The 25,214-nt window shown below is 34.9% G+C and overlaps 1 protein-coding gene and 1 long non-coding RNA gene across 2 annotated transcripts in view; one reads left to right on the forward strand and one right to left on the reverse strand.

Annotated features, from left to right (window-relative positions):
- The window catches only part of LOC150106302 (vesicular integral-membrane protein VIP36-like), a 130,965-nt gene that overhangs the window by 25,720 nt on the left and 80,031 nt on the right, over window positions 1-25,214 (forward strand). Inside the window, exon 3 of the mRNA XM_090392336.1 lies at window positions 3,568-3,682. Within this exon, the coding sequence (XP_090248462.1) occupies window positions 3,568-3,682 (115 nt within the window). The remainder of the gene's footprint in view (window positions 1-3,567; window positions 3,683-25,214) is intronic.
- The window catches only part of LOC150106303 (uncharacterized), a 162,650-nt gene continuing 140,646 nt past the window's right edge, over window positions 3,211-25,214 (reverse strand). The window contains exon 5 of the long non-coding RNA XR_016548299.1: window positions 3,211-3,320. This is a non-coding gene — a long non-coding RNA (uncharacterized LOC150106303). The remainder of the gene's footprint in view (window positions 3,321-25,214) is intronic.

Here is a 25,214-nt window from a genome sequence, read left to right on the forward strand (position 1 = left end):
GAGAACAGAGGATACGTCGCCCATTGTTGTAATCGGCTTGCAGGCAATTCTTATGATCGGTCATAAACAGTGGTTTTCTCTTTCCCGATTGTTGAAAGATTTCGATGTGTGAAAATTAACGATAATTCATGAACATTTCCATGTTTAAAAATATGCAGCTTGGTCACTGACATTTGCTACACAGATGTCATTTCCTTCAGTTTTGAGAACAGAGGATATGCCGCCCATTGTTATAATCCGCTTGCAGGCAATTTTTATGACCAGTCATAAACAGCGGTATTCCCTTTCCCAAAAGTTATTCACTTTGAAAGATTTTTAAATGAAACAAATAATGGCAGCAGAGGTATAAACTCTTCAAGAGGAATATAATTGGGATACATAATCATTACTTGAATATAGAAAAAGTGATCAGTGCTAAAATTTGGAGGATTAAATATTTTACAATAGCCACACTGCATAATTCACAAAGTTGAATTTCAGATTGGAGTTGAACTCTCATAGTACCCATCTATTAAAAAGGGAAATTAAACTAAATATTAGAAATAGAGAAAATTCCTTACCTAGTGTTCCAAGTAAGATTTATGCAAGTGTACTTAATTAGAAGAAACACATGTATAAACCACAGTGAAAATTATTTAATTGTAAATATTTCATCCTAAGTATCTTAGGACATCATCAGTACAGTATTTAAACAAAAATTAGGAATAACATACAGAGGGTGCATGATTACAGAATCTGATTGTAATCATTAGATTCTATTGTAATCATGTGCCCTAACTGTATGTTATTCCTAATTTTTGTTTAAATACTGTACTGATGATGTCCTAAGATACTTAGGATGAAATATTTACAATTAAATAATTTTCACTGTGGTTTATATGTATGTTTCTTCTAATTATGAACGCACCACAGGTTTCGTTATTTAAAAAAGCAAGTGTACTTAAGAAGAAGCTAAGAAAATTGTGGAAGAGAAACTTGGAGAATAACAAAATTGGCTCAGACCAAGGGTTGTCAGAATCAGATTTTCTACTTTAAGCCAAATAGCTGAGATCTGTATTTAAGTTTTGTAGGTGATGTGCAAAAGGCATATGATAAGGGGCCAAGAGAAAAGTTGTTCAACATGCTACAATTAAAAGGGGGTACATGGGACATTATATTTAGCAATACATTTAAGTTGTAAGCCACTGGTGAATAGTAAGGGTACTTACATAGTACACCTGATTTTATATCAAACCATCTTCCTCTACCTCCTTCATTTCTACTGTTATTCATCTATATGGATATCACATTAAAGTGGCAAATAAACCTTGACAGTAAAACAACATTGGAGATATTAATTTCATTTCTTTTACTTTATTCAGTTAATATTATATTCTTAAATCTGCTACAAGTCCTTCAAGATTCCTTAACTAAACTGAATAACTGCTGAAAAAATTTTACAATGAAAATCAACAATAAAAAGAGAAAAATTATGAAAATAGCTTTGAAAGACCAGTATCCAGGTGGATTGATGCAATAAGTTGTATCTTAAAATACTGCTAGTTTTGCTAAATGAATGCTAGTTTTGATGTGGGAGACTTGACAGATAACAGATTAATTTGGAAGGATATTGTCAATATGAAGCTAGCAATAATGAAACAAAATAATATAGTACAATCAGTATCTTACACCCCTTTAAAGTATTTTGATGATATAAGCTTTTCAAATATCTTAACATCAAGTGTTATATGAATAGGGCTGAATATACCTTGAATTAAGCATCATAAGCAAGCTTCTGTTTGATCCATCATATTATCCTATCATATTATATATCATCATATTATCACAGTGTATATTATCCTCACCTCTGTCCTCTCAGAAACAGTGGAGAAGGTGAACAATAGCCAACTTCTTCACTAATTGGAGATCCACCAGTTAGTGATCACCAATATGGATTCTGCCACTCTCATTCCACAGTACATCCCCTAGTCTGATATAATTATCCATGGATATAATCCATAAGAAAGTGTAGAAAGTAATTTTGTTAATTTACATTTTCATGGAATATGGTTCTCCTTACCAAGATACCACCTCATGGTCTATATTCTGATCTTTGTGACTGGGTTTCTAGTTTCCTCTGGTTCATTGTATGTCAGGGAGGATAATTTCCTCTTTGAATTTCTCTTTCTGTGCCACAGGCTTTTAAATCAGATGTAAACAAGTTTCTCCTCTAATACAGTAATGATCTTTCACTACTGCTCCTCTTCATTCCTCAAAGCTTGCATTGCTGAAATGATTCAAGTTTCAAGGTCTTCCATACCCATTATCCTATTCTGCCATGGAGATGAGTGTAATTCATGTACTAAAGGCAGTCTTTTTATTTCTAATAAAATCTCACTTTGGTTCCTTTATTCAGATTTCCAATCAAAATCAGATTTCTCTTGGGCTGATTTACACTTCTAGACTTTCCAAAAGATCACATTCATAGCTTAACATGGAATATGAAAATATAAACATGGATGTGAATTTTATTTCTGACTAATTTTACAGCCTATGTTGCATTGATTATCATATGCAGAACTTCAGGAACTTGCAGAACTTGCTATATATGTTCTTCACTGATCTCCAGAGTGTTCATATCACAACACCTGATGATATGAACATGCTGTTTGAATCTCATGTTGAATTCTGATTCATCCTTTTTTCTTTTTTCTAATTACATATCTGTTTTCTGATTTGTACATAGTAACCGAATTGCATTATTCTTTCTCATAGGTTCTGTGTTGAAAATGTCTATTTTAATAGTTTTAATTTTTATTGCTAATTTTTGTATCATATTTGTCAATAGTAATTTGATTTGCTTTAATTAATGACTGCTGAAGGTGAGATTTATTTAAAAGGATGATATATGAATAAAGAACTAGGTTTAATGTTCTATATATTTGATGTTTTTATGTGCTTTTTTTAAAAATGAATATTAGTCCATGTAGATTATAAAAAACAGTAAAGATCTTGCACACTGCTACCTTACACTTACCTAGTTTTATATCAGTTTACTTGTAATCCTTTAATTCAAAATGTTAAGTTAGTTTTGTTTATGTTAAAATTTATTCATTATAAGTAGTGCACTCAAATTCTGTTAGTTATTTTTGCTTTTTATTGTGCAAAGACATCACAGGTCATACTGCATCAGGACACAGGTTACAGTACTGCATATGATAAATGGTTAGTAGGACAATCACAAACATCTATGCCCTTGGCAGGATTAGAACCCCCTGCAGCCGCTTGGCTGGAGAGCAGATACTCTAACCACTTGGTCAACCATGCTAGCAAGAAATTCTCTGGAATTAAATGATAAAACTTTGCATAAAATACTCATCCTATGTGAGACTTTAGGTATATCAAGCATAAAAAGAGTAGAATAATAAATTTAACTGAAATTCGTTATGTTATATATGACCATTATCTATGTATATAACTTTCAGATAAATTGATTATGCTGCTAAAATTTTTTTTATTTTTATTTATTTATTTATTTTTTTAGCAATTCTGAAAATTAGAATAATTTTCTTTTCTACTTTATTTAAGCCTTGCCATGTCCATAACTGGGAATTACAAGTACATTTTAAAATACATGGAAAAGGTAAAGATCTTTATGGAGATGGAATTGCTATCTGGTATGCTAAAGATCCCCTGCAGTTAGGTAAGTTATTGAATAGACTTTATTCTAAGAGCTATTGCAGTCAGCTCTCACTATATCAAACAGTTATAGCAAACTCACTCATTTGAACAAATTACTTCAAAACTGTCTGTAGTCACACATCAACAGTGATATTTTCAAGGAAATTCACTATTGGCAATAGTGAATTATTGCTAATAAATCACATGAGTTGATGTGATTTATTAGCAAAAATCACATCAACTCATGTGAGTTGATGTGATTTTTTTTTTTATAGTAAGAGTTGATTGTGACTTGTAGTATAATTTTAAATATCTTGTTAATATATCTTACTAGTTAAATGTATGTTCTCTTAAGAAAATGACTTTTAAGTGTTCTTAATTTCTCTTATGCTCTTTGAAAATCAGTTTTCGCCTATCAATATTTTATGCACTGAGTTAGCTTTGGACCCCCTCCCCCCGATTTACATATTCGGCACAATAACAAAGTACCACATGATATCAGCGTGATGTTCAGCTGCTATAAATGGGCACATCTATCCTCTGTATGTAATCAGTAAACGTTTGTCAGTAATGGGAAAACATGTTAACATAAGCCAATTTGACTGTAGGAAGATAGTTGGGGCCCAGAGGGTAGGTGCTGTATTTTGGAAACAGCCGCACTTGTTGGTTGCTCCCGTACTACTGTACTGGAATACAACATGAACTGGATTAATCAGGACTCACATTAGTTAGTCCCACATGGTTAATCCTAGAGGTGAGCATCAGGTGTCTACTAGTATCTCAGCAACAATATGCAACAATCACACAGCTCACCCACCAGTACAACAGCAGGACAGTTTGACCCATTTCCACATACCATGTGCCGTACCTTGCTTTGCCTGGGGTTCCACAGCTGGAGACCAACAAGGTCATCAAAGATGATGGCCAAGCATTGCAAACAGAGATTGTTTGCAATGCTTGGCCATCATCTTTGAAGCTGAGGATGCAATGGTTTGCATCCTCAGCTTCAAAAAAACTAGGATTTTTCTTTCACTCAAGACATTACTTTACTCCTGAACACCTGATAACCTTATACAAATCACAAATCTGCCAGCTATTGAATGCTGCTTTCCCATATGAGGTGGGTCTCCTAAAAGCTCCCTCAAAATGCTTGACTCAATGCAGAGGAGAGCAGTTAGACTTATTAATGACCCATCTCTTACCAACTCACTCCTCCCACTTTTGCACAGACGTTTAGTTTCTGCAATATATATATTCTACAAATATTTCTATGGGAAATGTTCATCTGAAATAGCATCAGTAATTCCCCCACTTAGTACTAAGCTCATTGGAACACATTCAGCTCTGCTCAACATCCCTTCACAGTGCACCTTGAAACCCACAGAACAAGTTTCTTTTCCTCTTCCTTCAACCTTGCAACTGCTGTATTGTGGAACAGTCTTCCCCCTGTTGTGTTTCCCAAGGAATACAATATACAGTCTTTTAAATCAAATGTAAACAAATTCCTCCTTTCCCAACCCACTACCCATATACGGTACTAATATACTATAGGTTAATCAACCAACCTCTCGTGTATGGGCTCAATATCATATTAAAAAAAAAGCCTCACATGGGCCAAAGAATGTCAGCAATGAACTCTTGACAGAGGGAAGAAGGTCATCTGGAGTGATGAGTTCCATTTCCTGCTGCACCATGCTGATGGCCAGGTTTGCATTTGGTGTAAACAGCATGAAGCCCTATCCCTAGTTGAACAGTTGTTGGTTCAACAAGCCAGTGGAAGTGATGTTATGGTCTGGGATGCTTTTTCCTGGCATGCCCTAGGTACGTTATCATCCCACAAATGGCGAATTCTACAGGGACTTGTTAGCTGACCATCTCCATCCGTATCTGCAGGAGGTCTACCCTAACCACAGTGTCATCTTTCAACAGAACAATGTGCCTTGTCATTGGGCTTGTACAACTACTGAGTGGTTGGAGGAACATGGCAAAGAATTCGCCCAGTTGCCTTGGTCCCCAAATTCCCCTGACTGTAACCTAATAACATGTGTGGGATGTGCAAGAATTAGGTGTGAGAACTGCTGATATCCCCTTCATGGAATGAGCGTGAACTGACAGAGTTGCTTCAGCTGACATGGGCAGAGTTATGCATAGAGGATGTTCAACACCTTGTGGAATCTAATCTTAGGTATCTGTGAGTGGTGACACATAGAGGTGGACCAACATGTTATTAGATGGGTGTTCCTAATGCAAAGCTAACTCAGTGTATTTAGATCACTACGTATGGTTATGAATATTAATAAATATGGATTACATATTTATATTAAAATCTAAATATGAGATCCATCATAAAAATTTAACTTGAAATAATGCTAAAATAGTGTCTTTACTAAATTTTTTAAATTCTACATTAGAACAAAACAATATTCATGGCATACTCTAATGGTGAGAATGAAAACTGTTTTGAGAAGTGAATAATTTATAAATTAATAGCATTCAAATAGCTCCATAGCATCAAGAACAAGGTACTCTTTTTTTTTAAACATAATATTTTGTTTAATAGCCATCCCATTTTTTTTTCTACTTTTTTAAAAATTATTACTCCTAACTCTTGGATATAATTGTGACAAACTTAGAAGTAAACAGACATTCCCAAATCATTTTTCAGTAAGTTAATTTGGTTATTAATTTAAGTTGCTAACCATTTCATAGAGTTGGGGGAAGAGATCAAGACTAGCATCTCTTGATAATTATTGAGAATAACAAATAATAGCATGATAAGTAAATAGAAGGCAGGAAGAAAGAGAAAGTAATATTGAATATCACATGGAAATTTTCTGATATCCTAAAATCCTGAGTTTATACCTTTATTCCTGTCACATAGCCACTGCATTCTCTGTCTGGATGATACTTGCAAAAGTGGACACTCAGTAATTGAGTTACCTATTATCAGTATTGAGTTAACCTGTTATCAACATTCATTGTTATACTTTTATAATAATTTTTCCTTTTGCTCCCCAAATAATCAAAGGAATCTCTGGGATTTCCTTAGACTTCCTCAGCTAATTTTCTCTCATAATCTGGTGAAGAAAGGTGTGAGGAGCAGATTTTTTACATGGAGAGTTGTTTGTGAGTGGAATGCAGTGTTGGAGTGCATCGTGAATGCAGGGAGTGTAAATAACTTCAAAGTTCATTATGATAGACATGTTGCTAGTTGAGTGGGCCTCCCACAGTTAGTCTATTGACTCCATGGAGGTTACCAAAATAATAATCTGATTTTACCTCTCTTGCTATGGTGGTCTCCATTCTTATTGTGTGGCTTGTATTGTTCATGTCTGTGCTATTCATGTTTCTCCTTACATATCCTCCATAACACTTTCTTTTGCAACTTCTGTTTAGTGGAGGTTCTTAGGATATTTCAGAATCTCACTGTAAATACAGCTGTGGGATTAGATAGGATATCAGCTCAGGTTTTGCGAAAATGTGCAAGGGAACTGGATATGCTTCTGAGTAGGCTTTTTAATTTAAGTCTCAGTTCTGATAGAATACCAAGGGAGCAGAAAGAGGGCAAAATAATAACCTTGCATAAGGGAGGTTTTAAGACTGCTACTACAGTCTTAGCATTAGCAAATTATAGACCAATCAGTATCTCAGCATGGCGGTAAAAGTACTATGAGGGGTAGCATGGCTTTGTGAAGGGGTAGGTAATGCCTTAATAATTTACTAACCTTCTATAATAGTTAGTAAAATTTGTTGGATAAAGGGAATGGCTACACAATGATTCTGCTGGATTTTGCAATGGCATTTGACAGAATACCACATGGAACCCTGTTATTCAAATTAGAACAAATGGGGATGGATATGACACTGGTTATGTGGATAAGAGAATCGCTGCTGGACAGATACCAAAAAATTGGTATATGGAGGGACAGAATCGAGGCAAAAGCAGGTGACTGGTAGTAATCCTGGGACCACTACCGTTTAATTTGTACATAAATAATATAGAAAATAACCTGAAAGGAAATATTCAGTTATTTGCAGATGCAAAATTAGGTAGAGTAATAGAAAATCAATGTGGAGAGGAGCTTGCAGGACAATTTAAATAGACTGTTGTCATCGGTGAAAGATAATGGGTATCAGTTTAATGTGGTGAAATGTAAAGTTATGCATTTTGGAATAAATAGATTACAAGCTATGTATCACCTTGATAGAACTGTACTCCAGGAAATAGATGAAGCTAGAGATTTAGGGGTGGTGGTAGACAGAGTTATAGTTCAGAGCAGGGTTTCTCAACTTTTCCTACAATGGAATGCTTCACAAATCCTGAAATTTTAACAGAACACTTTGGATAGAGTCGAGTATCATCGGTCTCGTATTCAATGTAAAGCTAAGCGCACACTATCGCCGCAGCAGGCTGTATCACATCACAAAAATGTGACATCGGCACACTACATCGCATTGGCCTTTCTTATGACCACATATTTTCTAGAATAGATACCTCTGTACTTCACTCATGCTTGGAGGTGTCGACAGACGTGAGTGGCTGAGTCAAGGCCAACATCCGCTGGCCTTAATAGTACAATCCACACGCAAAGTGAGGAGCGGCTGATTTTCAAACATGTTTGAACTTGTCGCAGCATTTAAAACCATTCCAGGCTCATATTAATTTTGATAATTTTTCAGGAACACTTATTCACTATCCGTGGAACACTGGTGTTCTGCGGAACATAATTTGAGAAATGCTAGTTTAGAGGACATATTGCTAAGAAGAACACACTAACAAGCGGAGATAAGAAATTTGCTATTCCTCTTTATAAGGACTTGATGCATTCACATCTGGATTACTGTGCGCAAGTCTAGTCTCCTGGGTTTCTTGTGGACGAGGAAGCAACAGAGAGGATTCATAGGCAAGCAAACCAAGATGGTGAGTGGTCTGTGTAATGTTTCCTATGAGGAGAGTTTGAGGGTATGTGGATTGCAGAAGTTAGTTGATAGGAGAAAAAGAGGAGATATAATAGAAACATTTAAGTTGCTTAAAGAGTTTTATAGGATTGATGCTGGGGAAATGTTTCAGCACTTGTCTAGAGGGACCAGAACAAGAGTTATCCCTGGAAGTTGAATAAAGGTGTGGTTAGTAGGGGGGGGGGGGGTGAGGACTAGATTTTTTTTTGTTTGGAGAGTTGTGAATGAGTGGAATGGGTTGCCAGTCAGGTGTGAGTGCTTTGTCTGTTAATGGGTTCAAGGAGAGGTGTTATAGATTGTGTGGATAATTTGGGTCTCCCTCGATGAGTCTTCAGACTCTGTGGAGGTGCCTGTACAATAATAATAATAATAACTCTATGTATGCCTTTCTTCCTTGACCATTTCTTCTGCAATTATACTATCTTTCCATTGCAGTTTGTTAAGCCATAGCATTGCTCCAAAATGTTTTTTCTTGAATTTCTTATAATCGCCAGTTTTGTAGTTCCACATACAGTCAGTCCTCTACTTATGACCAGGTTTTATTCTGATGATTCTGTTGCAAATCAAAACGGTCATAAGTTTGAAATCACTATATAACCTGATTTCAAAATTTCCTTACCTTGCATTATGACCTTCATTTCCTCTGCCTTTATTGCTTCTTTAATTCTGACAACCATATTACCCATTTTGACTACTTATCACTAAAAGTTGATTTTATACAGTCTAATTATGTAAACTGTGAGATTGTCTTCATAGGCAACTTTAACATCCATTGTGTAGCCATTCCCTTTATCCAACTCAGAAAAGGGGAAACCACAAAAGTGGTTTCCCCTTCTCTGGCTTCACATATCAAGCTGGAAGGGAAGTTAGATCATTTGCTATCAGTCATTAAGATCACAAATAGTTAATCTACCAATCATCTTGACTAACAGCTCATCTTGACCTTCTTAACCAGATTATCCTCCAAATATAATGTGTAAATGTTTGCTCTCCCTTTGACAACTTTGGCCATAATCTTATTCAAGTCTCCTTTTCTACACATCATTTTTCTTCTAGCTAATCTCGGCCTTGTACCCTATGGCCCTACAGTAGTACCAACTGGGATGACCTCCAGAATTTTTACACTTCTTTTCTGTGTTAGATTACTTTTTCACTCTCCTAATCCAAACATCTCCAGTGAAGCAATAACTGAAATAATTATCATTCTAAAAAGGATTATTTCAACAATAACTGAAATTATCCTTATTAGAATGAGGGCCTTCATTCCGCTCCACTGCAAACCCCTAACTCTTATCCAATCAATGGTTAGTATATGTTCATTGGTTTAAATCAAAAATTCAAGTTTTGCAATGCAAAATGTGAAAAAAAAAGTTATGAACATTACAAAGACTTCTTAAGAATGAAATGCAGTAAGCTTATTTCCTGCGAGCCTTCTGGTCCCTCACTAAGGCTATTGGGAATAACTTCATCCTTTCCTTCTTTTCATCTTTCTCACATCCTGATGGTACCATAGTAACCTCACCACAAGATAATGCAGACTTGTTGATTAGAAGTTTTTTCCCACTTGGTTAGACTATAAATTATGTATTTAGTTTAATCCTTTATCCAAGTGTAAGCATTCAAGTGTAGTCTAACCAAGTCGAAAAAACTTCCAACATCTTTCTCTAATCCAGAGTAATTATTAAGGTGTGACACCTTTTGGCAACTGGCGTATGGAAATATGAGTTCTGCATTGCTTCAACCTTGGTATCACCTCTGGGTCTGGCTCCCATTGAAGAGACTTCTTTTTATTAAACACACACATTCACATTATGGGAAGGGTCACTACCCGGTCTGGCTCCCATTGAAGAGACTTCTTTTTATTAAACACACACATTCACATTATGGGAAGGGTCACTATCCAGACCGGGTAGTGACCCTTCCCATAATGTGAATGTGTGTGTTTAATAAAAAGAAGTCTCTTCAATGGGAGCCAGACCCAGAGGTGATACCAAGGTTGAAGCAATGCAGAACTCATATTTCCATATGCACTTCACATTTCCATACCAATCATCTTGACTAACAGGTCAAGATGAGCTGTTAGTCAAGATGATTGGTAGATTAACTATTTGTGATCTTAATGATCTATTAAAAGTTTCATCTTTTATTTCATTAAATAAATGACATTTAGCTTTTTTAGTGCTGTGGGTGGACAAAGGTTTAAATAGTCTAGGAATCTTGATCTAGATACCAAATATGATAATTTTTGAGGAGTAGGATTGTTTTTTCCAGTAACTTGCTGTTTCTTTCCTTCAAAGGGAATTGATAAAATTTCTTTTGAAGGAAATGTATAAATTGATGGAGACCATGGAAATAGTATTAACTGTCCATCATCACCACAAGTTGTGCTTATATGAAGTCAGATTACTTGGCTGTAACAGGACATGAGGACTAGTACATAAAAAGGTGGGATGGCTAGATGAGTTAAGACCTGTATAACATCTTTGTACACAAAATGAATAAAAAATAAAGGAGTTAAGTAGAGCATCAATTTTTCAAAAAAAAAAAAAGATAGGCAATAAACTAACATTAATTTATTCCTACATTGATGATCTCTAGGAAAGATCAATGACCACCAGCTTCTTCAACTGGAGACTTACCAGCTAATTAGTGACAAGCAGTATGGATTCTCCCATTCTCAAACCACAGCTAATTTTCCAGCCTTCAGTGCCCACCTTTAGAGAGAAGTTATTAAAAGGTTTGAAGAAACTTGCATAGTCAATTTTGACATTTCTAGGATATTTGATCAGGTTTGATCAAGGCATACTCAGCAAACTACTATTCTATTGCCTGCCTGCCTTCCTTCCTTCCTTCTATCCTTTGCTTTGTGTTACCTACTTCCTCTGATTGATTACTGGATCTTCCATACTTCAGTTGATATTGATTATGCTCTTTAGTCAGAAAAACTTGGGATTTAATTCTATCTTGGATGCAAGAACCTTCATAAGAGCTTTTCAACAGAAGGTGAGCTAGCAGGATTTCTCATATAGAGGTGGCAGGTTTTTTTTTTTGCCTCCTCTGTGGAAACTTTAGTTTTTCATCCTGCAAAACAGATAGACTAACCAAAAAATACTCCCAATTAACAGTCATGATACACTGGTCTCATATCCTTAGTTACTTTGGCCATAATTCCAAATAATAACAACAGTCTGGCCACCCACTATGTCATGCTAGATGGTTTTTTCTCCTCAGATTTCCCTACTGATGCAGAAGTATTCCCTTGTAGTATAGAATCAGTTGAAGCCTCAAGGTATTCCATAACAATTGTACTAAACTCTGATCTAAGCTACTGTACTTTTCCATTTTTCAGTGGAAGGAGGATAAACTTGTGGTTTTTGTTGCTACCTAAACAGTCCTGTTTAATTTCTTGCATTACTTTCCCTTACTTTTGTTATTACCTAAATCTCCAAACAATACCAGATTTCTCTACTTGTGCTGGCTTAGACTCCAGCCTTTTCTGATACAAACATAGCTCATTTATGTCTTTTACAGCCTCCAAAAATCAAAGTGTACTTTACCACTCAAGGTGTACTACTTTAACACTACTTCTCACCTGTACAACTTTTAATACTATAAATACCAAATCTCTCCAGCCATATTTGTAGTGGTACACCCAAGATTGCAATACCAACAGCTACCTATGCTATATTTAACTAAAATAAAATCCCTAGCATGCCACGGATCCAACTATCTTTCAGCCACAATGGAAGAATTCTACACTTGACAGACTACCATAAAACCCTTTCATTTGCAGATAAAAGCTCTCCTACAAGCTCTAGAAATAGTGGTAGACAACATAGCTCGGACACCACCAAACTCACTTCTGCCATTGCAATCATACATACCAGTATGCAGCTTTTCTTTCAACAGGCTACTGAAATTTTTTTTTACATCCCCTGTAGCTCTTTGAAGCTTATAGAACTGAATACTCTGATTTTTTGCTTGTCTACACAGTTGACTCAAAATTGGAGGACTTAGTGGGATCTTCTACAATATTTTCAGACAACGTTATATCTACACAAATCCCACAAGAGTGTAACAACTTCACAGCAAAGCTGTATGAAATAGAGCTTGCACTAAAATACATCACATTCCACTACTACCAAAGGTGCATAATATATTCAAACGCTCAAAGTTCTCTTCAAGCAATAAGAAGTCTAGAGTTACAATGACATCTGGTGTTCTCGAATTTGATACTTCCTCTTCAGTTATGGAAGCTATACTTTGATGTATGCTTCTGTTTTTTTTAATTCCAACTATGTTGGGATTAAGAGAAACAGGGCTGTAGATGCTGCAGCAAGGTCAGCTCATTTCTCAAACATCCACCATCTGCCTGTACCATACACAGATTATCAGACAAAAACTCCTATCCCAGTGACAGCTATCTTGGAACAGTGAGAATGATAAAAAGCTCTACCAAATTAAGTGTGAAATTAAATTACTGCAGTCTAGCTTATACAATATTCAAACGGAAGAAGCTGTTCTTGTTTGGCTTCGCATAGGTCATAATCATCTCACCTACTCCTTCCTTCTGAGGGGGATGATGACTTACCTATGTGCATTTTGTGACTTTGACTATCCATCACTCATATTTTAATTGACTGCTCTCATTTTGCCAATGAGCACAGTCAGTATTTTAGCCACTTTTTATAATCTGTCTGAGCCTTACACACTGATGTATATTTTATCACTCATGAACTGTCAACCTGGTTTTTTAGTTTTTATGGAGTAGTAATCTTTACCATCTTATATAAAGCCTATACCTTTCAGTTTAGGTTATTGAAAATATGTTTTTAAAATGTTTTTCTCAACCTGTCACCTGACATGAGAAAGAAGAATATTTTTATACTTTTTTTACATCTGTTTATATACATCTTTTACACATGTTTTTCTACACTGATTTTATGTTATCTTACTTATTAAATAGTATACTTCTAAGAAATGTTTCATTTATGATTTTTGTTATTATTTTGACTTTTTATATATAGTTTTTAGATCTATATAAGTCCCTTATTTATTACATGTGTTTTTGGTACAGTATGACCATAGCCGTTAAGCCCAAAAACAAACAAACGAGCAGCTGTCCATCAACATCCAGTTCCAACTTAGCAAACCAACTTCTCTTCTTCCATTTTCATTCCATCTAACTTTCTTGGCACAGCCTCTGTTACTCTCTCTCTCTCTCTCTTCTTCATAGACTACAACCTTAAGCTGAGAAACAAGTAAGAAGAAAAAAAGAATCTGCTGATTATTTCTTCATACTCTTACCTGCACATTGCACTTTGTTATAGCTCTTGTGACTTTTTATGTATGGGTTAAATATATAACATTGCTTAATGAAAAGGTAAAAAAAAAAAGCTAAATCAAGGAACAGGAGATATGAAAGCAGCAACAATAACCTAGTGATAATGGGAACTGAAAAGGCAAACTTTGTCAGATGTATATGGAAATTTGATCACAGACTGAATAAGAAAAATTAGAAAATAAGTTTTGCTGAAAGCAAAATCTCTTGAAAAATGGGTTAGGAAGTTTTACAGCTGCAGTATTGACACATAGCAGCAATTATCTAGTTTGCTATGGTTTTTGAAGAAAGTACAATTTATTTTTATAATTATATTGTATATTATAACTACTGGACTGAAAGACTAATAGAAATTAGACTCAAAACATTGAGGTCACATAACAATAATCAGGGCATATGCACCAGAAGAGGGGAAAGAAGACAGTAAAACCTTCTTTTCTTTCTGCATTAAAACCTGCAGAAAGTCACAGATAAATAAAGAAAATAAATTGCTGAAAGCAAAATCTCTTTAAAAATGGGTCATAAATAAAAGATGGATAAAATAAATAGATTCGTAAATAAAATAAATAAAATAGACTATTTACTGCTGCAGGAGATTTAAATGCCAGAACAAGAAACAGGAAATACAAAACAAGAATATTTGAAGATAATGTAATTTGTTTTTATTATAATATGAGAATATTGAGCTAGGTATTTAAACATAAAGAAATACATAGATATAGATGGTCAGCGGGAGGATGTAAGTCAGTTATTGACTACATTATCTCAAATTTTAAATTGGCTTAGTTAATCCTTGATGTGAGAGTATATCGAGGTTGAATTAAACTCAGATCATTATATGGTATTGGCAAAAATTCGATTTAAACCACAATAGCTAAAAATAACTAAAGTGGGAAACTATCAACTGAGTTACAAAATTTTTTCATTAAAAGATCCCTATACTAGGTAACAATATCAGAAATGCACCGATTTAAAAACAAAACCATATGAATGAAATTACATAGAAGAGGTATGGGAAAATCCTGATTTTCCCATACCTCTGACAAAAGCAGCAACAGAAAGCTTAGAAATAAAGAGTAAATGGAATAGAAAACAAGGATTATGAAACTGGGACAAAGAAATAGAAAAGATAATAATAGAGTACAAAAGAAACAGTGGCATTGCAAAACAAGAAGAAAAAACAGAGAGACAGAAAGTTTTGTAACTGAACCAGAAAAGGATATAACTAAGCCACACCCCAAAACCTATAAAGTAATAAAATACAAAGAAATAAAAGAATATGTAAAAATACAAACAATAGATTTAGAAAAATAGCCAATTATTTTCAAAATCTCTGGACTGATGATAATAAAGAAGTAAAATTTTATACAACAAAGAGTGATCTAACAGAAAATATTAAGGTGTCAGGACTAAAAAATACAACAAATAAGATGAAAAATGGGAAAACACCATGAGAAGATAATACAAACTTTGAAAACTGTACAAAAATGCAGCTGAAATTCTGAAATTTTTTAACATGGTCTGGATTTCTGGGAAAAACTCTAAACTCTTGGGAAAAAAGCACTAGTTATCCCAATTTATTAAAAAAATGAAATAAAGATATCTTGACTGCAATAACTATAGGGGAATTAGTCTGCTAAATGCAGGGTACAAAATATATACAGGAATACCAAAAGAGAAACTAAACAGTATACCGTAGAGGACAAACTACTAGAAGAACAGTGGATTCTGAAAAGGCTGATCTTGCATAGACTCAATTTTTATTTTTAAAATATTAATCGAAAAGTGAAAATTTCAATTAAGAAACACGTGGCCTTCGTTGATTATTAAAAAGGCTTTGATAAAATTAATGGATAAAATTTATTTAAAATATTAACTAATCTATATATGCTAAACCAGTTCTTACAGTCTATTCAAGAAATATACACTGGAAATTAAATAGCATTCAAATTTGAACAAATATCAGAATGGAAAGATATGTCAAGAGGAGTTATGCCCTATCATCTCTGCTTTTTAATATATATATAATTATAACAATCTGGAAACAGCATAACCCATTTGGTATGCAAATAAACCCACAAATAAAGATATATACACACACACACACATACATAATATTATTTGTAGATGATCAAATTATTGTATTAGCTATGTCAGAAGATGATCAGTAAAGTGAAAATTCAGAACAGTATAATATGAGAATATCAAAAGTAATGGCTTTCAAAGGAGAATACCCAATAAGTGATAGATAATAAAATATTAGAACAAGTAAATACAGTTATACCCCAAGTTACGTAACATGCGACTTACGTAAAATCACAGTTATGTAATAAATCTACTGGCATGTATGAACGTGTTTGCGGCTTTGCGCAGGTGCGTCTTTGACAGCCTTATTGCAGTACAGTAGTAGATGCCTCGCATGGTTAGCTCAGTCACTTGTATCACTGCTAGTTTCATTGTTTTTTTACCCTTAAAATGGAATGCAAATGCAAAACCGGATGTGCTGGTAATAAATCTAAAAAACAAAGGTTTGCAATTACTTTAAAAGAAAAGTCAAAAATAATTCGTATGTATGAAGGTGGGAAAATTCTATCAACAATAGTTCAGGAAATAAATTAACCTATTTCGACAGTGAATACAATAGTGAAGGATAAAGTTTGCATTGTTGAAAACATGAAAGGTGCAATAACTTTGAAAGCCACAATTATTACCAAGAAGAGGCTGGATCCGATATTAGAGATGGAGAAATTGTTGTTTCACTAGATCGATGATCTGACACAGAAGCGAATACCGTTAAGTTTACTGATTATCCAGGAGAAGGCTATGTCCTTATATAAGGATTTAAAAGAGCAGGCCGGCATCACGGATGCAGACAGTACATTTAAAGCTGGTGCTGGATGGTTCTAACAATTCAAGAAACGTACAAATCTGCACAGCATCAAAATCATGGGTGAGGCAGCAAGTGCAGATACATGGCACAATTAAGATTGTGCCCTGTATCTGTGGCAAGTTGATTTCCCGAACTTCTTTCAGAAATAATTGAGGTGGGAGAATATTTGCTTGAGCAAATATTTAATGTTGATGAAATGGCTCTGTTTTGAAAGAGGATGCCAACACGGACATTTATTGCAAAAGAGAAAAAATCTATGCCTGGATTCAAGGTCGCAGAAGATCGGATCACTGTTATGATTTGCAGCAACATTTCAGGGGACTTAAAACTTAAACCACTTACAGTGTACCATTCCCAGAGGCCGTGTGCCTTTAAGAACATTGGTGCGAGTATGCTACCCGTAATCTGGAAATCTGACACCATTAAAGTGCTTCTCAAAATGTTAGTCGCTGTATCTATTCTGATATGTCTAGCTACAAGGCCATCTATGAGGACAAGAAGCATGTGACCACACAATCTACTCTAGACATGTTTGTGAAATGCTGTTCACAACAAAGTCAAGATGACAACTCAGATGACTCCGATTACCCCCAGCCTTCAACATCGAAAGGGGTAAAACTTCCCGCAGAACAGCATTCCTTAGAAGAGCTAACTTAGCCATAACAAGACATTTTTTTATTTGAAAAGTGAATATTTCAGTTTTGTTTTTATGTTCTTTTATATTATGTATTTTTCATACTTTCAGTATGTATATTGTTCAAATACAATTGATAAATGCTTTTTTAATTTTTTTAATTTTACATTTTTTTTTAATCATCCCAAAAATGAAAAATATTAAAATTGGAAAATATTTGATTAATGGCAAAAAAATTAATGTAAGACAGTGGTATGAGTAGTCATTGAACATTTTATTGTATGTATGTAATTTACAAATTTGACTTATGTAAAATTCAAGTTACGTAAAGGTTCACGGAGCTCATTACTTATGTAACTCGGGATGCAACTGTACTTTCAAATATCTGGGTTATGATCACATGAAGACTTATCTTCATATCAAGATGAAAAAGATTTAGATATTAAAATATCAAATTTTGCTAAAGTGAACAGCATAAAAAAAATAATATATTTAAGCCAGCCTTTATACAGAAACACACCAGAATCAGACTATATAACATTCTCTGTAAACCAACTTTATTATATGAAGTGAATCATGGACCATAAAAAAAGAATGAAAAATGAATTCAAACAGCAGAAATGAAATTTCTTAGAAAAAAATACCTTGATATACCAAGCAGGACCATAACAAAAATGAAGAAATTTTACTTAAAATTTCTTCACACTATTTTTTTACATAAAAATGCTATACAGATATAAAATAAATTGGAAAAGAAGAATCAGAAGACCATGAAAGTGATGGCATGTGACCCGAACAGGCCACTCAGTCTAAAATTCATGATAGGAAGAAGATATTATAAATGTTAACAGTTTTTTAACAGTATTCTCATAATTATCAGAATACTGTATCATAGAGAAAGCAGTTTTTTTTTATATATATAAATAGTGTCAATGGAAAGGACAACAAACACTTAGAAATAAGTGCTGACCGTTTTAAAAGAATTCTTTTTGCAGTTTATATTTTCATAAAGTCTAATATATGGATTTAGAAATGCAATTAATAATTTTATTTTTATTTTAATTTAATTTTTACTGTTAATCACTGCACTAATCTTCACAGGGATAAATGATCAAAACATGGGAGAATATGTAGTAAGGTTGAAACAAATGTGCGGTATAAGTTATTACTTGTATCCATTATACAATGATCATCTCCTTCAACAATCAGAACACTTGTGTTCATGGTTGCATCTCGGAGCTAGTGACTCACTAGTTATCGAATGTGAGGAATGTACAGGTGGTTGCACAAAATGTGGATGGTTTGTTTTAACTGCAGACTGTGACCTGTGAAACTAAAAACATGTATAATTTTATCATTGTCATTTTATCATATCATGGCAATGAACAGCATGGCTTTTTTTTTTTTGGAAGGTCATGTTTTAGCAACTTGCTCACATTCTATAATAATGTTACCCTTGAGCTAGACAAAGGGAATGGATACACCATGATACTTTGGGATTTTGCTAAGACTTTTGACAGAATACAGCATGGAAAATATGGGTTTGGATTATAAAACATTAGCATCAATAAGAGGATGGCTGATGGACAGATATCAAATGGTATGTGGAGGATGCGAGTCTGCAAGATTTAAGGTAACCAGTGGGATACAGCAAGGATCAGTTCTTAGTCCACTGTTATTCATTCTCTACATTAATGATATTGGGAAGAATTTGACGTGTGACATACAGCTATTTGCTGATGATGCAAAGATAGATAGGATAATCAGGCTGATATGCAGCACTTGGCAGAATGATTTGAATAAGCTGGAATTGTGGGCATGGGAAAATGGATGTCATTTCACTGTCAGTAAATGTAAAGTTATGCACTTTGGAGTGATTAGATATTTATGTCGCATTATATTAGTGGGATTATGCTAGGAAAAAACTGATCAGACGAGGGATCTTAGAGCGTTAGTAGATAGGAAGTTAAAGTCAGGGTGACAAAATCTAATTATATTATTATTATTAAGACAGACCCCCAGGGGATTGCAAATACAACTCCAAAGATAATTGTAATGCTGAAATGAAATGTAATGCTCCCCTGGGGGTCTGTCTTAATAATAATAATAATATAATTAAATTTTGTCGTTAAAGGCAGTATAAAATATACTGAAACGTCAATACTTCTATGTATATCAATCCCACACATGAAAGGTTGCAAAACATGCAACATATCAGTGTTGTGTGGGTGAAAAAAAATGTTAAGGAGAAAAAAGTAATCTTGTGCTTTTGAGCAAGCTAAAGGTAGGACAGTGTTTCCTACACTTTCAGTAACTGGGTGCCTGTTTTCAAACTTAATAACACACATAAACTAAGAAAAGGCAGTTAGAGAGTAGTAATTGTAATATTTTCAAACATGAATAATTACAAAGGTATTTATTTTTTAACATTTGCATTATAATAAATTAGACATATGAAACATTTTTTTTAAATTGTTAAATACATTATTAGTTTGATATGATAGAAACAAAAATTATGAAACCCATTCCCCATGTGTGTGTATCTCCTAACCTGGAGGTTGTTTACCATGATTTGACTCATGGTTGACTACAGGTGTAACAACACGTGGTCAGGACCCTATCTCTTCTACGTATTGTAAGTATTCATAGCTGTAAATCCGTGTGTGTTCATGGGCTGGTTTGCCTGTTCTGAGGGACGAAAAACCCGAATTTCTGGGTTAAAAAAACCCTCTACCTCTGTATGAGATTGGCTAACTCACTTTTAGTCGAAAGAGACCAGATAAAGGTTCCTTATGTCATAGACTGGAATAAAACCCAGGTCTTTCCAACCAAAGTGCTTTGTCTATACCAACTGATGTGTGGAGGCTTAATTATGAAACAATTTTCAATAATAAAAAAGCTTAAGGTGAATGAACTCTAGCAGAGAATTATTGTCTATGTGATTCTAAAGTGTTTGACTTTAAACTTTTTAACACAAACAGTTCAAACCATTTTTCTTCATTTTCTTCATTACTGTGACAAAAATAAAAAAGTGAAAAAAAAGTAATTAAAATGAATAAATAAATAAAAAGTGCCTCGCACTCCTAAGGACCTTTTGCTTACCCCTGGGGGATACAGTTGCCACACTTAGGAAAACACCAGTCTAGACAGAATGAAGGAGGCTTTTTCCAAAGGAGAGTTTAGATGGAATGAAAGAGGAGGTAGTTGGGTGAGTTTGAAGCTAGATAGCAAATGGGTAATAGATGCTCATGTTCTTGCATATATTTAGATTAGTCCTGTTTACAAATTCTTGCATGCTAATAGTGTTAAGTTCCTCTTTTATTATCTTCATTTTTCATATGATCTGCTATTGATGCCATCTGTTGATCCTCTAAGTTTTTGTCAGAATTATGGTCTCTAGTCTTTGATCAACTGTTCTATTTCTGATCCAGTTCTCAGATCCATAAATCAGAATTCATTTGAATATCATCTTGTTTACCACTAATTTAGCAAAAATTAGCAAAAAACACCTAACAGCATTGCTTATTATTATACAAGTATCTCTGTGGAGTCAAAAAGACTCATTGCAAGAGACCCACACTAATCATTATTCACACAATATCCATCATACCTCTCCTTAAACTTATTCACCGATGGGACACTCCAACTACCTCTAGCAATCCATTCCGCTCATTTGCCACTCTCCAAGCAAAGAACCTATTCCATAGACCCTTACTAACCACCACTTTTACACAACTTCCAGGAGTGGCCTCTTGTTTTCTTCCTACTCTGCATATTGAAAAAATTGTTTTGTCAATCTTATAGAATCCCTTTAGTAACTTTCTGTCATCTCTCCTCTTCTCCCTGTCAACTGAACTCAGCAACCCATACACCTTCAATCTGTTCTCTTAGGAAGCATTCCACAGACATGTCACCAGCTTGGTCACTCGTTTCTGAAATCTCTCCACCTCTTTCTGATCTCCAAGAAACACGAATGACCAAATCTGTGCACAGTAGTTAAAATGTGGCCAAATCATAGCCTTATAAAGAGGGATGATAAATAACTTTCTTTCTCTACTTGTCAGTGTGTTCAACATCTCATTGAGCTATTTTACCAACTTTTGCAGTATGTTCTCTGAATTTCAAACCTCTATCCACCGTCTCCTTGAGATCCTTAGCTTCATCAATTTCCTGCAATCCAAGTGCCATCAGTATGATAAAAAGTATGTAATCTTTTCATCCTGGAATGCATTACCTTACATTTTGCAACATTAAATTGATAACTATTGTCATTTACCCACACTGCCAATTTATTTAAATCATTCTGCAGGATATCTACATCACCATTCAACAATTGAATTGTCAGCAAACAATTGAATACCTCTTCTTAAATCTTCTGCTATACCATACAAATTAAAAAGTAGTGGTCTTAATTCAGAGCCCTTGGGGACTCCACTAATCAGCCTCATTTGCCTTGATTCCACCCCACTATACACCACCCTTTGATGTCCGTCATTACTCCCCTCCCCATCCATACCACCAGCTTCATATCCATTCCCATTTGCTCCAATTTATATAATAGTTTTCCATGCATTATTCTGTCAGATGCCTTTATGAAGTCCAGCAGTATCATAGTGTAGCCATTTTCTTAATCCAGTTTGTTGCCACCTTATTATAAAATGTGAATAAATTACTAAGCCAGGACCTACCTTTTACAAAGCTGTGCTGCCTCCTATAGGATATCCTGTTCCTATCAACCCATTCCTGAATTTTACCTTTAACCAACTTTTCCAATACCTTAACCACTACTCCAGAGATATGAATTAGTCTGTAATTTGCTACATCTGTCTTGGAGCCACTTCTATATAATGCAACTATCTTACCCTCTTTGCCACTCCCTTCAAACTTTACCAGAGCTGAGACATGATTAAACCACTTCATCAAAGACACTGCCAGTTCTCTTGCACATTCTCTTAGCTCATGAACATTCAGTTCCTTCCACAATGCTTTTTTTTTTTTTTTTTGTCTATACTTCTTTATATATCATTCTCCCACACAAGAGGCCAAATCCTAGTCCATACATGCAAAGAAATTCCATGTATGGGCTAGGGTCAAGAGCAAAGTAATCTGTTGATATTCTTAAAAACCTGTGTGTGTGGGAGGGTAGGTTTGGTGGTATACTTAATGGAGAAAGTTGTTCCACAGAATTGAGGTAGATAGAATGAGAATGGAAGATGACTGGGAGTAGGAGGTTTGATGAGTAAGCAGTTCATTGGACAGCTATTGCTTTATTACTTGTAGGATTAGCAAAAACTGGGGCCATAATGGATATTAGTTTTGCTGCACGGTGGCCATGGAAATATTTGTTGAAAAGATACAATGGGGGAAACTAACTGAAATGGTGGCTAGAGTCTGAGATGATGGATCAGCAATCAGTTGAACTGCTCTCTTCTGTAATGCATCAAGAATTTGTAGCAAATGCTTGATGCATTAAGAATTTATAGCAGTGTCTTAGATGTAATACCCAAAATGTGAGAGCACCATTCCAAAGTTCAGTAGATTTCAAATTTATATAGAGTAAGCATCTGGACAGAAAAGTGTAGTAACTTCATTGAAAAAGATGACTGTTTTTTAGAAGCTAAAGATGCTATAAAAATGAAACGATTTGTGTCAAGAAGGGCTAGGAGTAAGAGCCAGTCTGAGACGAGAGATGTGGTCTTGACTGTTAAGTTGAGTATTATCAGATGTAAGTGGAGAAGAATGAAGATCTTTTTGTGTGTGTGTGTGTGTGTGTGTGTGTGTGTGCGTGTGCGCGCGTTCGTGCGTGCGTATGTAGTGTATATGTGCGAAAAATTTTTGTAGGCAAAAATGTGTTTTGAATGTATGGAAGGTAACTTCCATGATTGTTTTTGCCTCATTGCAGGATGGTGGGAATATAACCACAATAAGTGCTTAGGGCACTTATCGTGGATGATCTTGAAGCTTTAGATGTTTGAGCACTGCAAGGTTGTCATATGTGAAGAATGAGTGGAGAAAAAACTGAATAGGATTTGAGATCATTGGGATTATTATTTATTGTTTATATAAAGAAGAGGGTAGGTGAAATAACAGAGTCCTGAGCAACACCTGCATTATTTTTTAGTAGATATTAGCAAAATTGTTATATAGATTTGGTGGTCTTTTGTTTATTTTGACTTTGTAGTTAAGTAGTGTTATTTTAGTCATCTATTATTAAGTGATATTCTTTTCAGAATCATTTTTTGTTATGGCACCGATACACACGGGGAAAAATGGCAACCAAGACATCGATGGTCATTATCAGTATGCGGGATTTTGTTCAGTGTGTTTGATGTATTCATTGTTGAGAATGAATGGTTTGTGGTGTGAGAGCAAGAATAGAGAAGATATTCGTTGGAAAAACAATTTATTTTGTAAGCAAATATAAGAAATGCGGGTTGTGAAAGAATGAAGTGACTGATAACAAGGATAGAAGGCAGGATTGTCAAGGTGTTGTGTGAAGAATGCAGTAGCGGAAGCAGTGAGTGATAGTGCACAAAATATGGCTGAGAGTTTTGAAGGAAGTGGATGATGAGATACTGGCATGGAAAGAAATTGCATGCCTACGTGGACTTCTTCACAAGACAAAATGTGAGCTTGAGCAACTGGAGAAATGATTGGCAAGTGGTAAGGAAGGATGGAGCATGAAAAAAAAGAATGAACGGGGAAAAAAACAAAAGTGCAAGAGACTGGGAGAAGAGAGAGAGTATTTTGTGGAGATTCGATAAGAGATGTGCTTAATGAGAAAGTGACGAAAGCATGTTTTCCAAGTACGAAGATAAAAGATGTTAGTGATGTTGTAAGTATGCAGAAGAATGAAGCAAATGAGTTGACTGTATTGGCTGGCACAAATGATTTAAAAAGTGAGAAATATGAAAGAGTTGTTAGCGGAAACGAAAATGAAGAGCAAGAAAGGAAAGATTATGAATTTGCTGCCTCAGTATAATAGGACAGAACTGAGAAGAAGGGCCATAATTGCCAATGAGTTCAATGAGAAGATTGTGCATGAGGAATGGTGTCCAATTTATTGATGTATGGAGTGAGTTTGATGGATAAAAGAACTTGAATATGCCTGACAGACTGCATTTGAATGGTTTTGGAATTAGATGTTTGGAGACAGTGTTGTTTAGTGAGAGTGTGGTAGTGCAAAACCAAGGAAATTAGAGATATTAGGGAGGATAAAATGTAACATGCATCTGGCCACCTCTGTGATAAATGAGCATGAATATAGTAATGATTATGCAATGCCAAATGGTATTTCACAGGTCTCCAATTTAAATGGGTTGATAATAACATTACACAAGGGTAACTATGGGTACAAAGGGACATTTGAAATGAATGTACATGAATACAAGAAGTGTCAGGAATAAGGGTGAGGAGTTTTTATTATTGGTAAGTTTAACTTTGGCCAAATATTATAGGTGTCAGTGAGACCTGGTTGACTTTAATTGATATAGTTACAGGGATAGAATGTAAAGGGTATTGTATTTTCAGGGGGGATAGAAGGAACAGGACAGGAAGTGGAGTATTGCTGATGATAGTTGCAGAATTATAACCAACAAAATTAGAAGTTAAAGAGGATATTAGTTCTGAGGGTGATGGTTCATTTGAGGCTGTCTGGTGTGAGATAGAGGCAAATAGGACAAAATATGTTGTTGGGTGCTGCCATACACCAGGGGGGGGGGGGTCCACAG

This window comes from Typopeltis vanoorti, chromosome 5, assembly GCF_054136105.1.
Source record: "Typopeltis vanoorti isolate ZY-2024b chromosome 5, IOZ_Tvanoo_1.0, whole genome shotgun sequence".
NCBI classification, from domain to species: Eukaryota; Metazoa; Arthropoda; class Arachnida; order Uropygi; family Thelyphonidae; genus Typopeltis; species Typopeltis vanoorti.